Below are 14493 nucleotides of genomic sequence, written 5' to 3' on the forward strand. Positions count from 1 at the left end.
ATGAAAAGAAAAATAAATGAGAGATGATCATTCATTTAATATGTTTTTAGTTATTATTATTTTTTCTGGCATTCTTTATTTATTTCTATTTATGTTTTTATTCATTAATTATATTTCTAACTATTTTAAATACTAAAAATATATTTTTTTAATGCATTCAAAATTAAAATTATAAAAAAAATTACTGGATTGTGCAATTCTCGTCATTAATTATGTTTCATTTTGCACAAACTATTTAATGAAAATATCAAATGAATGATCATCTTTTATTTATTTTCCTTTTTATGATCAACATATACTTATTTAATATTGCCTTATATCTCTTATCTTTATCTTGTTTGAATTTTTTTTATATCTTTTATCTTTATCTTATTTGTTTGCCTTTATTTTATATCTTTTATGTTTTTAGTTGTTTTTTTTCTGTCATTCTTTATTTATATCTATTTTTTGTTTTTATTTTATTGTTGCTGTTTTTATTTTCTATACTTATTTTTTTGTCTCATTTTTAAGCATTAAGTGTAACATTTGTATTAGTTTTTTTTAGAATTTTGCATTTAGGTAAACACTTCAATATTATTTATGTGTCCACTATTAATTAATACTAATTGACTTTGATTTTTTTTATAAATATGTCCTGTATTTTTTACTTGAAATTAACATGATTACATCATCAATAATAATAAAAATAAATACTAATTTATGTTTATAGATTCAACTTTCATGTTGTTGTAGAGTTTAATTTTTTATTTTCTTTATTTTAAAAAAAAATAATTTTAAAGTAAACATTTTTAATTTATTACTTTTTTATTTTTATTTTGTAAAAACTCATTTATTTATTCATTAATTATATTTTTAATTATTTTAAACATTAAAAATATTTATTTTTTAATGCATTCAAAATTAAAATTATTAAAAAAATAATAATTTATAAAAAAAAAAAAAATTTATTATTTATTTATTTATTTTTAAAATGGTGCTAGATAGGGAAATAAAAAATAAAAGAGTGTTAGATAGAGAAATAAAAACAAAATGGTGCTAAATAGGGAAATAAAGTCAAAATGGTGCTAGATAGGAAAATAAAGATGTAAATGGTGCTAGATAGGGAATTGAGCCTCAAAATGTTTATAACTATATTATTAATATTGAAAATTCACTAAATTTGTTTACGATTAATTTTCGGTAAATTCGATTAATATATTTGGTGACATCTTATTTCTGAGCCAATTTTTTTTCATTTACAAAAACAAATATTTAATTAATTAGAAATAAAATAATTTCCCCAGTGCATCTTATACTACATATTCATGGTAGATTCAAAATTTGAAAGTGCAACAGAAAAAATCGCAAAGCCCACAAAAAAAAAACCCTTCTTTTATTCACACTACTTCTCTGCTTTCACTTCTCAAACTTGAATCCACCAACTCAGAAAGTGTTCCAATTTCTACGAACAATGGCTTCCGAAACGGTGGAAACTCACGAAGCTGAACAAAATTCGGAAGTGGAGAAGTTGGAATCTGATTTGAAGCAAATGGCGCAGAAGATTATCGAATACCGAACAACGCTTCCGGATGAGCTCAGCTCCACACTCCGTTCGATTCTCGATGCCCACAGGCCCTATCTCCCACTTGGTACCTCTCTTTCTAGGGCTTTTCTTTTTCTGTCTCTAAATTTGGGAAATTTGGTGTGGACTAAACCTACGTGTTCCTTTTTGAATTATTTTATGCCCCACGAGATGGATAGAGCTGATTTGGTTCTATTGTTTTAGTTAGTTTCTTCAATTTGTGTGGTTTTTCGGATTTTGGGAAAGATTGCCTCTTTTGTTTATTTGGGCATGCGAATTTTCAGTATCATGTGATTTGAAATGGATGCTGTTTGGATCTTATTGGTAATGTAGTTTGCTTCAATATTTATAATACTTAACTGAATTTTAGAGCTGACTTTCATTTCTCTCATGTCCCTACGTATTTGTTGTCATTTTATTGAGATTATGGCACAAATTAGTACTGAAATCTGAATTTGGTCATGGTAGGATAAACTTTTTCGTATGTACATGTGGGGGAAGGAAATAAGAAGGGAAAGTTGAATTGAATTTTTCTCATAAGTGGTTTATTTGGATAATTCTTTCTGTAGACACTTGTAGGAGAATAAAACAAAAACAAAAGATGAAATAAGTTTATCTATAATTTAAAATTATTTTATACAGTAGTTACAAATAATCTTTTATAAAATTAATATAAGAGAGTTTCTGCAAATTAGTTTATGCATAAGCTAAGGAGGAGTTCATTTCATTTTTACTTTTTATTTTCTTCTATTAAAAGTTTTTATGGAGAAATTTATCCAAACAAGTTTAAAATTAGCTTTTGCACTTACTTTTTGAGAAGATCGGATTTAACTTTTCTAGAAGCTAAGGTACATTTTGTGGGAGAAGTTCAAGGCATTATACTTGCTTATTTTCTTATCCTATAAGTGTTAATGAAGAAGTGTATTCAAATAAGCAATTAGTGTATGTGAGTTCTAAGCTGGTACTTGGCAATGCAAATATGTCGATGTGCTTAAATGAATGAAAAATGATGCTCATCTAGTATTAGATGCATGAAACTTCTGTTTTGGTTTTGTAGGAAGGAAAACTAAGTTTTTACTGATTTTGATCACCCCGTGTTTTGGTAATGTCATGTTATTTTGTGGTGTAAAAATTTGTTGTGCGTTGTACAATGGAACTAGCTGCTTATTTACTGTGGGATGTTATAATGTGCTTATAACCGAACAGAAAAACATCAAGGTAATGACTTAGTAATTATTACTTGGATGATCTATTTGCAATAAAGAGATATTGTATCATTTGAATCTTATGCAAATAAGATAACATTGTTTGAATCATCTTTTATTTTTCTAAAATCAATATTGCTTTTTTGTTGACATCATCAGCTTGTCTGAATAATATGTTCTTTTTCTATTTTTTTCCTGAAGCAATACTTTACCTGAAGCAATCATCATCAGCCTGGCTTCATTTTCCAATAAGTTTTTTGAGTAATAATTAGATGTAGGTTTAGAATTTTCTGCGCTGTAAACTAAATTTGACCTATAGACATGGCTAGCATTGTGATGATCAAACGTAATTAAAATTCAAAGTGCATTTTGAATATTGTCATGTCACGTGGGCAGAAACAAATGCTGTTTTCCAAATATTTAAAGAATTCACCATTGACAGATGATATTTTGTTAAATTGAGCATAAAGCTTGTTTTGTATTCCCTTGATGACTAGTGTCTTTTTCATCTTTCCTTCATTGTTTTCTTGACTTAGATCTAGCAGTTGTTTTTCCATGGGTATTGAATGACTTTATCTCGTTACTGTGACTTTGAGTCACACTGGTGCTAGTTAAAGGTAACGATATCAGTTTCAGTCTTTCAGCTATGATCCTTGTACTTTGGTGGTTAACACTTCTTCTGTATATGTTGTTTATTTCTGCATCTCTTTCAAGCTGCAATGTTTTTTGTTACTGTGTATTTAACTCATTGACCGGGTTTATATATGCATCAGAGCAAAACATGTCTAGAGAAGAAACTTCATCTGCTCCAGAAGATCCAGAGACGGCCAAGGAACTAAAATTGCTGAAAGAAAAGATCTCGAGCAATTGCTCTGCTATGCCAATTGTTTTGAAAAGGATGAAAGATTGCATTACCAGAATTGAGAAGTTTGATTCATACAAAGATGCAATGATACATCCGGCCTTCAAAAGGAAGAAGACTGGATAGCCTTGATGTACCTTACATTAGTTATTTATCTTAACACCTAAGCAAAGAAGTAATCCAGCATTGACCAACTTGGATTTGTTCAATGAAGCCACCAGCTCTTCACCATTTTTCTTATGCAGCAAATAGGAAGAAAAATTCGATTCTGATGTATAATGTATTACATTGTTTGGTCCTTTGTGATCCTTGCCAGTAGAACAGGGAGTGAGACAGTGAAGGAAAAGACAGGAAATTGTATAGTCCTTGTCCTGTGTATCGGCTTCATCATTAATTGTATGTAAGCTTTTAGACTTGTTTAACTTGTGTTGGCTTTAGGCATGAGCATATTGTATGTAAATTTTTTTTTTGCGATGAACTTATTCTTTGTCGTAGTTTAAGCTTTGATCATTTGAAGTGTTAGCCACCTCAAATATACCCAACAACTAGGGTAATAATTGCTATGTGGAAACCTTCATTGGCTTGATTGTGTTTTGGTTTCTTGGAGTTGTTTATTTTTTTATGGTAAATTATAATAAGTTTAATTAATCCTTTGATTTAAGACCTAGGCTACGGTGGGTGAGTTATGTGATCTATGATGAGGAAATATTGTTTACTTGGTATAAGATTTTTTACATGTGAAAGATGGTTTCAGTTTTTAATATATAAATTTTCTTCTTAAGTTATTTTGGTTATTACTTTCGTACCCTTTCACCAAATATCTCCAACCCTTCGCACACCATCATAGGTATGTTCAAACCTATATATACAGATATATTCGCAATAATTCAATTTTTTAAATTGGCTTGATTGAAATATAAAAGATAAAATTAACCAAGTGAGATTTACATTAGAAAAAGTTAATAGAAAATTACTCAGTATACGAGTCAACAGTAACTACAATAAGAATACAACTGTCATAATTATAATGTACAAAATTACTCTTCAAATCTCGCAATCAGGGATGGCAAAGCGGGGCGGGCTGTGCGGGTCGGCCTGCGGCCCGCAAGTAAAAAACGCGGGGCGGGATGACCTTTTCAACCCGCTAACCCGCATTAGCCCGCAACCTGCGCGGGCCAGTTGCGGGGCGGGGCGGGCTGGCCCGCAAACCCGCAAGAAAAAAATATTGACACTTAGTAGCAGCAGGACAACCTAAACTGGGTCATGCCAATTAAATCAATTTCAAACACGATAAAGGAGCAAGACACAGTTAGAGAAGAGAAGTAAGCAGAGGATATTTTAGAAGTTACCCATGACCAAACCATCAATTGAGCCAAAAGTTATCTTATTTTTATTGTATTATTTTTATGAAAAATTAATTAATTAATTGTCATTGTTTTAATATATGCAGATGACGGGGAAGATTATAATTATGAAAAAATGGATGAAGGTTCTACTAAGGTGGCATTCAATGTTATTGAAATGGAAGAATGTCAATAATGTTTATGTTTAATGTTTTTGAATTAATGTTTATGTTTAATGTTTTGGAATTAGGTATTTTTAATGTTTTGGAAGTGGAAGAATAGTGATATTTGATATTTATCTTAATGTTTTGATGTTTGACTATATTTGAAAAGGAAGAAAAAAAAATTAGGTTTGATAATAACAAATATATAGGTTTAATTTGACAATTTTTTAATAACAAAATGTAAAAAAATAAATTTAATTTTAAAAAAAAAGAACGCGGGCTGGCCCGCAAACCTGCGGGCCAGCTCTTATGCGGGGCGGGTCGGGAATTCTAGCCCGCAATAACTTTGCGGGACGGGCCAACCCGTCCCGCATTTTTGCGGGCCAAGCGCGGGGCGGGCCAATGTGGGGCGGGCTGGCCCGCTTTGCCATCCCTACTCGCAATCAGTTTTTCGAAAACAACTTTTTAATTCTTTTTCTTCAATGTTCAAGAAATACACATAATTTTCACTTCAACAAATATGTATGAATGATGTATTCCAAATAAAATTCTATTTAGTACTCTATGCATCAAGTTATCATTCACTACTTAACATAGTTAAAGACAATATAAAAAAAACACTACATTGAATAATTTTAAAAAAATTGAACATTCAAAAAGTTGAAAGATAGAATTAACTTTAATTTCTTAATATTCTAAAAAAATGAAAGATATAATTAACTTTAATTCCTTAATATAGGAACAAAAAGATTAAACCTATTGAATATCATTATTATTTAAATAATTTGTTCAAGAAATTACCTTAAGAAGTTATAATAGCGAAACCATGAATAATATGCCGGATTAAAGTATTAAAAAATACAGAGAATCTGTCCTCTCAGAACACCAAAGCAAAGTTTCACTTCGGCGTTTCGTAGCATCGTCCTGGTTGTCGTTGTCGTTGTCGTTCTCTTTGTGCAAACCAAAGACTCACACAAACATAGCAAAGCACAGCAAAACGTATTGGTTGCTGAATCTTTGTTTAGGGTTTAGTCACCGAATCTCAATGGCTTCTTCGTTGTTCTTCACTCATTCCCATTGCTACTCTTCTTCTTCTACTTCTTCTTCTTTTGTTTTTCGCATCCATCGTCAACTGGGTGTGGCTCCCACCTCTCTCCGCTTCTCATCCTCCCATGTTGCCTCTGTTGGTATGATAAAGCACTCAACTTTTTTTTTTCATTTTTTTATCTTTGCCAACCTTCTATCTAGTTTTTGGCTTTTGGGGTTTACTGGGTTCTCTTCTTTTTCCAAAAAAATGTACCAAAATTTGTTTTTGTTTGAGTTTTTTTTTTCTCGGTGGACTTGGAGTTTTGGGTGAAGGGTTTTTGTACCGAGTTTACCATTCACTGCAAAATCATTTGTCTGCTTATTTGTGCCACTTTAATTTTCAGTCTGTGCTTGTTGGTGTTTCCTTACTAATTGGTTTACATTTGTTGTTGGCATGGAACTCAGATGCAGGCCTTTTGGTACTGTTCTCTAATCAGAATTTGAGTTTTACCTCAGTAATTTGCATAATAAGATTTCCGTCAACATATGTTATTGAGGTGAAACTCTAATTTTGATTATAGAATAACGCTTTAAGCAGTAGTTTGTATCGAACTTTTGTCCTTATTGTTGCTATGGTTTGTGGTGTGAGTATGTTGGAAGTGCAAGGTTAAAGGCCGGAAAGACCTTTAGTTCCGAATTTTTGAATTAGAGCACTGTGATTTTAGATGACTATATGGCCTTGTAGAGGCATGGATTATGTCGCTCCAGTGTGTATCAGTGGCAGTGTTTCTCTCTGGGCTTGGCTTAGGTTGTTGTTGATTTAAGAAGTCTTCTTCATGAATTGCCTGGTGATCAAATTTAAGATGATAGTTTGTTCTTTGAAGAATTCGAGGGGTCTTAGCATGTTGGATCAAGATATTAGATTTAGGGTGCGTTGGGAAGAGCTTATTTACAAATTATTTAAGTTTATCCTCTATGACACAGGTATTTGCGAGAATTTATGAAAAAAAACTTATGATATGTCACTAATTTTAAAGGTTCATTTGTTCTTTTAATTTGCCTACTGTTGTCATTACTTGTAAACTTAACACTGTTGGTTGCTATGTTACCTTGTACACATGTTTGTCAGTGCTATACATGTACGTGTATTCCCTTGCATGCAAATGCCAAATTGTCTTTCCCCTGCTTGCTATTGACTGAATAAGGTTTTGCTAACCTGTGCTCATGTGCCTCCATCTGAATTTTATATAATATCTACAGCTGCTATGGCTATGGATTCTTCTGCTAAGGTGATTGATGGAAAAGCTGTAGCAAAGCAAATCAGAGATGAGATAACGGCTGAGGTCTCCAGGATGAGAGAAGCTACAGGTGTGATTCCTGGATTAGCTGTAATTCTTGTAGGAGATAGGAAGGACTCTGCAACTTATGTGCGTAACAAAAAGAAGGCTTGTGAATCTGTTGGAATCAATTCTTTGGAAGCTAATCTGCCTGAAGATTCCACAGAAGAGGAAGTTTTGAACTATATTTCAGGCTACAATGATGATCCGTCAGTTCATGGCATCCTAGTTCAGTTGCCCTTGCCTTCGGTACATCTCTAGATCTCTAACTTCATTTTCTTTTTTCTGGGCCAAGTATGCCAAAATATGTTATCAATCTCTTTTCCTATTTAGGTCCTTAGGGAACTTAGTTAAACTTTTCAGACATGGTACATACATTGATAACTCATTCTTGTAGTTAACTTGTTGGCACCTAAAGTACAAAATGGAAGTTTAATAATTTTCCCTGGCCTTGTGACAGCATATGAACGAACAAAGCATCTTGAATGCTGTTAGAATTGAGAAGGATGTAGATGGTTTTCATCCATTAAATATTGGCCGGCTTGCCATGCGTGGAAGAGACCCTCTATTTGTTCCCTGTACACCAAAGGGATGCATAGAGCTACTGCACAGATACAATGTTTCTATTAAAGGAAAGAGGGCTGTGGTGATTGGTCGAAGCAATATTGTGGGAATGCCAGCGGCTCTATTGCTGCAAGTAATATTAAATCCAACCAAACTTAAACTTTTATTTAACAGTTCAAAACTAATTTTTATTTCATTGTTTCTATTTGCTTCTTTCATTTTTTGCTTCAAACTAATGCGTTTCTACTTCTTTATATGTCTCTTATGTTACTAGAGGGAGGATGCTACTGTGAGTATTGTCCATTCCAGAACCAGTAACCCTGAAGAGATCACAAGACAGGCAGATATTATCATTTCTGCTGTTGGGAAACCAGACATGGTGAGGGGAAGCTGGATAAAACCTGGTGCAGTCATCATTGACGTCGGAATCAACCCAGTAGAGGTGAGTAGATTTGTATCAAGGTCATGTTTATAGTATGCCACCAGGCTCCTACCTTGATTGCTACTGTATTTGAGGAGTAAATTTCATATTCAATGCATCAATTTCAATACCAACATTATTTAAGCAATGCATATATGGGTTTATTTTGCAGGATCCAAATAGCTCCCGAGGTTATAAACTGGTGGGAGATGTTTGTTACGAAGAAGCAATAAAAGTTGCCTCTGCCGTTACACCAGTCCCTGGAGGAGTTGGTCCAATGACCATAGCAATGCTCCTCCAGAATACACTCATATCTGCAAAGAGGATGCACAATTTTGAATAACATTGTGAAAAGGGTCTATAATTTTTGTTAGAGGACTCTTGGATTTTAAGGTAGCGTTTTCAACAATCCGGATGGGGATTTGATGTTTTTGCTTAAGCCAAAATAATAAGAGAAAATGTTGCTTTCATGTAGTTGCATCATATGATTCAAAAATAGTGTAGCTGGTCGGTGACTACAAAATTAAAACTTAGTGGGAAAACATACAGCAATCAATGCATTAATCCTTAGGCATGCATACAAGATAGTAAAGTGTATATGTTTGTGGAGGGCATTGCATTTTGCTTGATATCCCATATAACATTTTTGGAGCTTATTATTGCGTATATGCACATGAAGGATGAAACCATGGACTAATAATGGTAAGTAAGCAGAATCATTAACAGATAAAGAGCAAGATGTTCTTAAATGTGGCGTTGGTACCATGAATCCAACTATTTGCTGAATGACTTTGCCTAAATGTTGTTTTGGCTAAAGCTTTTAAGCATCCTACTTCATATTTGAACATGATTTTGACTTTAACTTTGGATTGATTATTTTAACATTCTTTATCTAACATATACCCTTTCATGAGAAGAATGTTAGTTGGTAGCATGATCTTGTACTAGTCTCAATATCAAACTTTACTGAATCATAAACTTATTATTAAACCAAAATGTGAACTTACAATCAAAATACAAAGTTTTTATTACAGCCTATATGGTCCAATGTAGAACATGGATGGGGGTACACTTCCTCTGCAATTCTCCATAACAGTATGTTGCTGCAAACTTCTTTAATTTTCTAGGAATATAGATTTACACTGCTTCAGAGTATCATCTGGGCTTGTAACTGAACAAAAAGAATACAAGTAATAAGGATTACATAACCAATGCAAATAACAAGGATTCCGTTAACCTTTTTACCCTACTTTGGCTTGGTTCTTAGCCTTAGTTGGTTCATTTTTAAAAAAATATACCAAAACTTTGAAAAAGTTATTATAATTTGAGATTTACAAAAAAAACTGCACTCACAGGAACAATTGGTTAAAAGCATTTTCATTTTTAGATTCTGATTGTAAAGAATTTAAGAAATAGAGAAACGTTATTTTCTTTTACTAAAGACAAATGAATTTTTAAGTAAAATAATCTGACACAAATTAGGTCTTAATTTTAAAAAAAAAATACCGAAATTGAACTCTTTCCCCATAATATGACTGAAACAATTATATTCCTTGCACAAATGACAATACAAGTACTAACCTGTGTGTCCAATTGTCCGTTCAGATTCATATATTTCATGATCATTCCCACCCTGCACAGCAAAAATAAAATAATTATAGGACATTAATCAATCCTTCTGCCTAACTACCCTAACAATGCTCATGGAAGCCATAAATCTAGCAGTGGAAACAAGTGAAAGATCACCCTGAACAAGGAGTTAGAATAACAGATAACTATCAATAAATATAAAATCTAAGCACTAAATTTTGCTCAACAGTTTGAAATATTCAAAATGTGGAAAAGAACTCATGTTACTAAGCCACTATCTATAAAACAGAATTATATAGCTAATAGGGATTGCAACGAGACAGGAACGAGTGCAATTTGACTATTTCATCTTCTTCCCAATACCCATATATCACTCTTACTGTTTCAAATATTAATTAAATATTTTTTATAAAAATAAAGACCACAGCAAAGAAAACTTAGCTTATTACCAAAACATTTTGCCCCAACTCACCTTTAGGATTTTCATAAATATAAGTGACATTGGGGACTCAGACAAATGTGAGTGCTTATTAAGACCGCATAGAATACATAATGACAGAATACGTATGCAGGGAGGCAGAGAATATGTAAGATGTTCATTTGATCCAAACATTGTACTGTGCGATAAACTTATGGACTAACCTTGTAAGTTTTGTCACCAAAGAAGTGAATCTCATTGAAACCATCAAGGTATCTTAGGCAGTATGTTTTGTCCCAACCTTGAGGGAAAACCTGTGTAGTATATTTAAATTAAGCACTTTTTACCTATCACTTTACCATAAACAAAATCACCATATCATGTCATGAGGATCATTACTTACATCAAAACTTATCTGTCCTCCAATGGAAAAAGTTAAGTTAAAATGAGCAAACTTCTCCCGGAGTACAGAAACCATTTTTGGGCGTATATTTTGAACCTGAGAGCTTAAATTGAAAACTTTTAGGATAACATAATTCACCTAAAATTTCAATTTGGATACTGAAAATTCTAGTGAATGTAATGAAAAGCAAAATAAATAACCTTGTCATATCTCTCAAATTCATCTCTTTCTTCTTGGCTACAGTTTCGGCCAATAGGTGACACATTCAGCATCCCACTACGGAATTCTATAAATGTTCCCCTAAAAATATTGTTACATCAATTAGAAACTAACAGGTTCATATAACTAATCCAAAAAACATATATTAGCTTCTGAATCTCTCTAACCTCTTAATAGGGATATCCAAATCAGCAATATAATGAAGTGTAAAGTTAATGAACTCCTGCAAAATATCACCCATTCTGTCATTACTAAAAGGAATTTATTAATATAAAATGCCTTTTTTATATGCTCACACAACACAGATCACAACTTTATTGAATTTAAAAGCAGTTTACAAAAGTATAATCTCATTTATTCACGGCTTCTGAACTTACATGAAACGAACTTACAGATAAACTTGATTTTTCCAGTCATTTTTGGGTTATGATATGCATAAAATTCCTAGGGAGAAGAATATATAAGAGTAACAACCTAAAACAATTTTAGGATGTAATCAGCATGGTCAATCTCAAATAAAGCCATACCTTCAGCTTTTCTTCCCCAAGCAATGACTTCATGCTCTGAAAAGAGGGCAATTCACAACTTGTCACGGTGTTTTAGAGACAAAAAAATTATATTGGTATTCAATAACTTTACCAGCTCAACTTTCAATAGGTCTTAAAGGGTATAATTTACTTTACATACCAAAAAGTGGGCTCATAAAGTTTGTATAATGCCTTCTTTACTTACAAGTCACAACACAGTGCCACTAGTTAAGTTATCTTAAATATCTCAAAGGATTAGCATAAATCTATTAAGATACATCCATGATGGCAATTTGTTTCTTTGAGTGAATCAGGTTTATGTGTTGTACCTGAGTTCCAATGAGCTTTCCTTCCTTGTGAGCCACGAGACCATTCTCAGAAAATACATAATCATAGTCATTGGTAACTGCAACAGACAGATATTCAAAATATAAGCCTTCCTGGTTTTTTCTTTATTTCATTTTTTCGTTTTAATAGAAAATCTACAGAGCAGATAATCTATGCCTTTTCAGAATTAGTAGAAACGAAGAATAAATATAATGCAAAGGAAAATCTTGTAACGATGATTATAAGTTTACCTAGGTACAACAAGAATATGAAAATAATGCATATGATGGGATTTGTTAAAAGGAATGGAAGAAACACTAAAATCAATGTGGCTTCCTACTTGCTTTAGCATTTTAGTGTCATGACATGAATCTATAGCTAACCTGTGCTTCCAAGTTGTTCTGATATCTTTACAAGGTCAGAACCCCCAACAACTCCAACTGTTACAACCTGAACCCAGACAACACAAAATTCAATAACAAAAAGGACAGAATGCACAGATTTATGCATGGCCAAGTAGATGTTGAACTAAAACACCTTATGTTCAAAAAAATTCTAAATCACACACCTTTCGTAGTTCTTGCATGAATGTTAACATCTCTGGAGTGGCCACCTTGCATTCAAGTAGACAACAATTAGTAGAGGTGATGCAAAACTAAACAATCAGAACGAACAAGTCCAGATTTTATAGTTTTGTTTAGCCAAGGGAACAACAGCATTTGATAATCAATGAAATTATGAATAACCTCAGGTGGCATACAGACAACAGATCTGTCTTAGAACTATATCAAATTGCGGCATGCATATATTTTTCAGCAATGATTATGTAATCAAGGTTTTAACTTTTGGTTGTCTACACTTGATATTGCAAACAATTGTGGCTGCTGCAGTCACAATTGTGGCCATGGTGACCCAAAAACTTGACGTTGAGGCCAAAATAACAACCAGAGATTGTTTTCGAACTGTAAGAAAATAACCACACACATGCTCATGTAGTGCCATTAGCTCTAGAAAAAACAGATACCTTCCTGGGAGCTGTAAGAGTCCCATCAACATCAAACAAAGCAATAACACCAGGTTTCAGGGCAGCCATTATAGTCCACTCTTATCCAAAAAAAACCTGAAAAATTTAAACCATAAATTTACCAAACTTCAAACCTGCAAATAAGCTCTTTTTCTTCAAATCGCAGAAGGCACACAAAATTACAGAACAAGTCCACACACATTATAAAAAATAATTAAAATTTAGTGGGTTCAGTACACATAATCCAAAATTAGATGACACCCTTTAGCAAATACACCATCCTAGTTGTTTTGCAATACTTATTTATCAGAACAAATAAAAAAATTGGGGAAAAGGTGATATTTTTATAATTGAAGCTGATGCAAATGCAGGATTTGAATTGAAAGATAATAACTTGCCTGTGAGGGGAGTGAGGAAGTTGAAGAAGGAGATAGAGTTTGAAGCAGATCTCCAAAGGGGTTTAAGAATTTGTTGAGATCCGCAAGGCGACAGAAGAAGAAACTCTGTGTGGGACCAACAAGTTGGAGACACATGTGCCTCGTAACATTAAATTTTTTCAAAGTGAAGCTTCAACGACTAATTCATCAATCACGTACAAATACAGAAAATTCATCAATCAAGTCGATGCTGCTTACTTTTCTGTCATGAATTGTGTGTTAATCAATCCTTCGTCTTTTGCAAGATTAGGATTCATTTTCAGTTTTTTGAGAAAAGAAACAATTTATGTGCAATTTGTAGATCATTTTCATCCATGTAACAATTTTGCAACTTCTTTCAAGGGAATTTTTGTTTTTGGGTTTGCGGTTGTTTTTCACCCATCAGGATTAAGCTTTTTTATTTTATTAGATTTCATTATTAGTTTTTGTATTAGAGATAAACAAAGAATATACAATTAAAATCAAACTTTATATGAAAAAATAAAAAATTTAAGAAGTTACATTGAAACTTTGACCTAATGGATATATTCTTCTTTTTCACAATAATCTTAATTTGGTTATTATGGGATATATGAAGTTTTAGTCACTTATTAATTTCCCTCTAAATCCTGATTAAAATTAATTCTTAAAAAAAATTCAACTGGTTTTAAGTATCACATTGACCATTATCTTTAATATATTTTAAATTTTAACTAATATTATTTAATTTTTAAAATTCCCTTCAACTAATTTTAAATATCAAAAAAAATATTTCTTTTTTTTTTTAAGGTTTTAGGCCTATGTTAATAATTAATGGATCTTTTATAAAATACTCTTTGAATAAATGATAAGGAGATATCAACATTTTCCATAACCAAAAGGAAAAGGTTTATGTTAAATATTTTTTAAAATTATACAATTCAAACTTGTGGAAATGTGTTGAGTGGCAAATATTTAAGTTGATTTGGATGTTTTTTGATAAGACAAATTTTGCATAAGTTAGGGCAAAGGATAGTTTGGGTTTACATTGGAAGGAAACTACGTTTGAAAGTACTTCTCTTTTCTTTCCATCTTCCTCTCAATAAC

At 32.3% G+C, this 14493-nt stretch overlaps 3 protein-coding genes across 4 annotated transcripts; 2 read left to right on the top strand and 1 right to left on the bottom strand.

Annotated features, from left to right (window-relative positions):
• The first annotated feature begins 1320 nt into the window (after nt 1–1320).
• LOC137826466 (uncharacterized) lies at nt 1321–4106 on the top strand. Its single transcript, XM_068632435.2, has 2 exons — nt 1321–1628; nt 3540–4106. The coding sequence occupies exons 1-2, from the start codon at nt 1451–1453 to the stop codon at nt 3752–3754; spliced, it is 393 nt and encodes a 130-aa protein (XP_068488536.1). The 5' UTR covers nt 1321–1450; the 3' UTR covers nt 3755–4106.
• Nucleotides 4107–5939: 1833 nt separating this feature from the next.
• EMB3127 (Amino acid dehydrogenase family protein) lies at nt 5940–8953 on the top strand. Its single transcript, XM_068628628.1, has 5 exons — nt 5940–6322; nt 7422–7747; nt 7959–8195; nt 8337–8504; nt 8656–8953. The coding sequence occupies exons 1-5, from the start codon at nt 6181–6183 to the stop codon at nt 8824–8826; spliced, it is 1044 nt and encodes a 347-aa protein (XP_068484729.1). The 5' UTR covers nt 5940–6180; the 3' UTR covers nt 8827–8953.
• A 492-nt stretch (nt 8954–9445) lies between these two features.
• Nucleotides 9446–13671, bottom strand: PMM (phosphomannomutase). 2 transcript variants are annotated; one of them, XM_090293793.1, is made up of 13 exons: nt 13627–13671; nt 13390–13494; nt 12992–13087; nt 12536–12580; nt 12351–12417; nt 11970–12046; nt 11641–11676; nt 11281–11336; nt 11095–11194; nt 10895–10990; nt 10716–10805; nt 10065–10116; nt 9446–9654 (listed from the first exon to the last, which is right to left on the bottom strand). In XM_090293793.1, exons 3-13 carry the CDS (start codon nt 13058–13060, stop codon nt 9599–9601), a joined length of 744 nt encoding a protein of 247 aa, XP_090149919.1. In that variant the 5' UTR covers nt 13061–13087; nt 13390–13494; nt 13627–13671; the 3' UTR covers nt 9446–9598. The 2 variants fall into 2 exon arrangements, with proteins under 2 accessions (XP_090149919.1, XP_068484732.1); XM_068628631.2 differs by lacking the exon at nt 13627–13671 and having other exon boundaries at nt 13390–13607.
• Between the last annotated feature and the right edge of the window lie 822 nt (nt 13672–14493).

This window comes from Phaseolus vulgaris, chromosome 8 (assembly GCF_051622355.1).
Source record: "Phaseolus vulgaris cultivar YP4 chromosome 8, ASM5162235v1, whole genome shotgun sequence".
Lineage (NCBI taxonomy): Eukaryota > Viridiplantae > Streptophyta > Magnoliopsida > Fabales > Fabaceae > Phaseolus > Phaseolus vulgaris.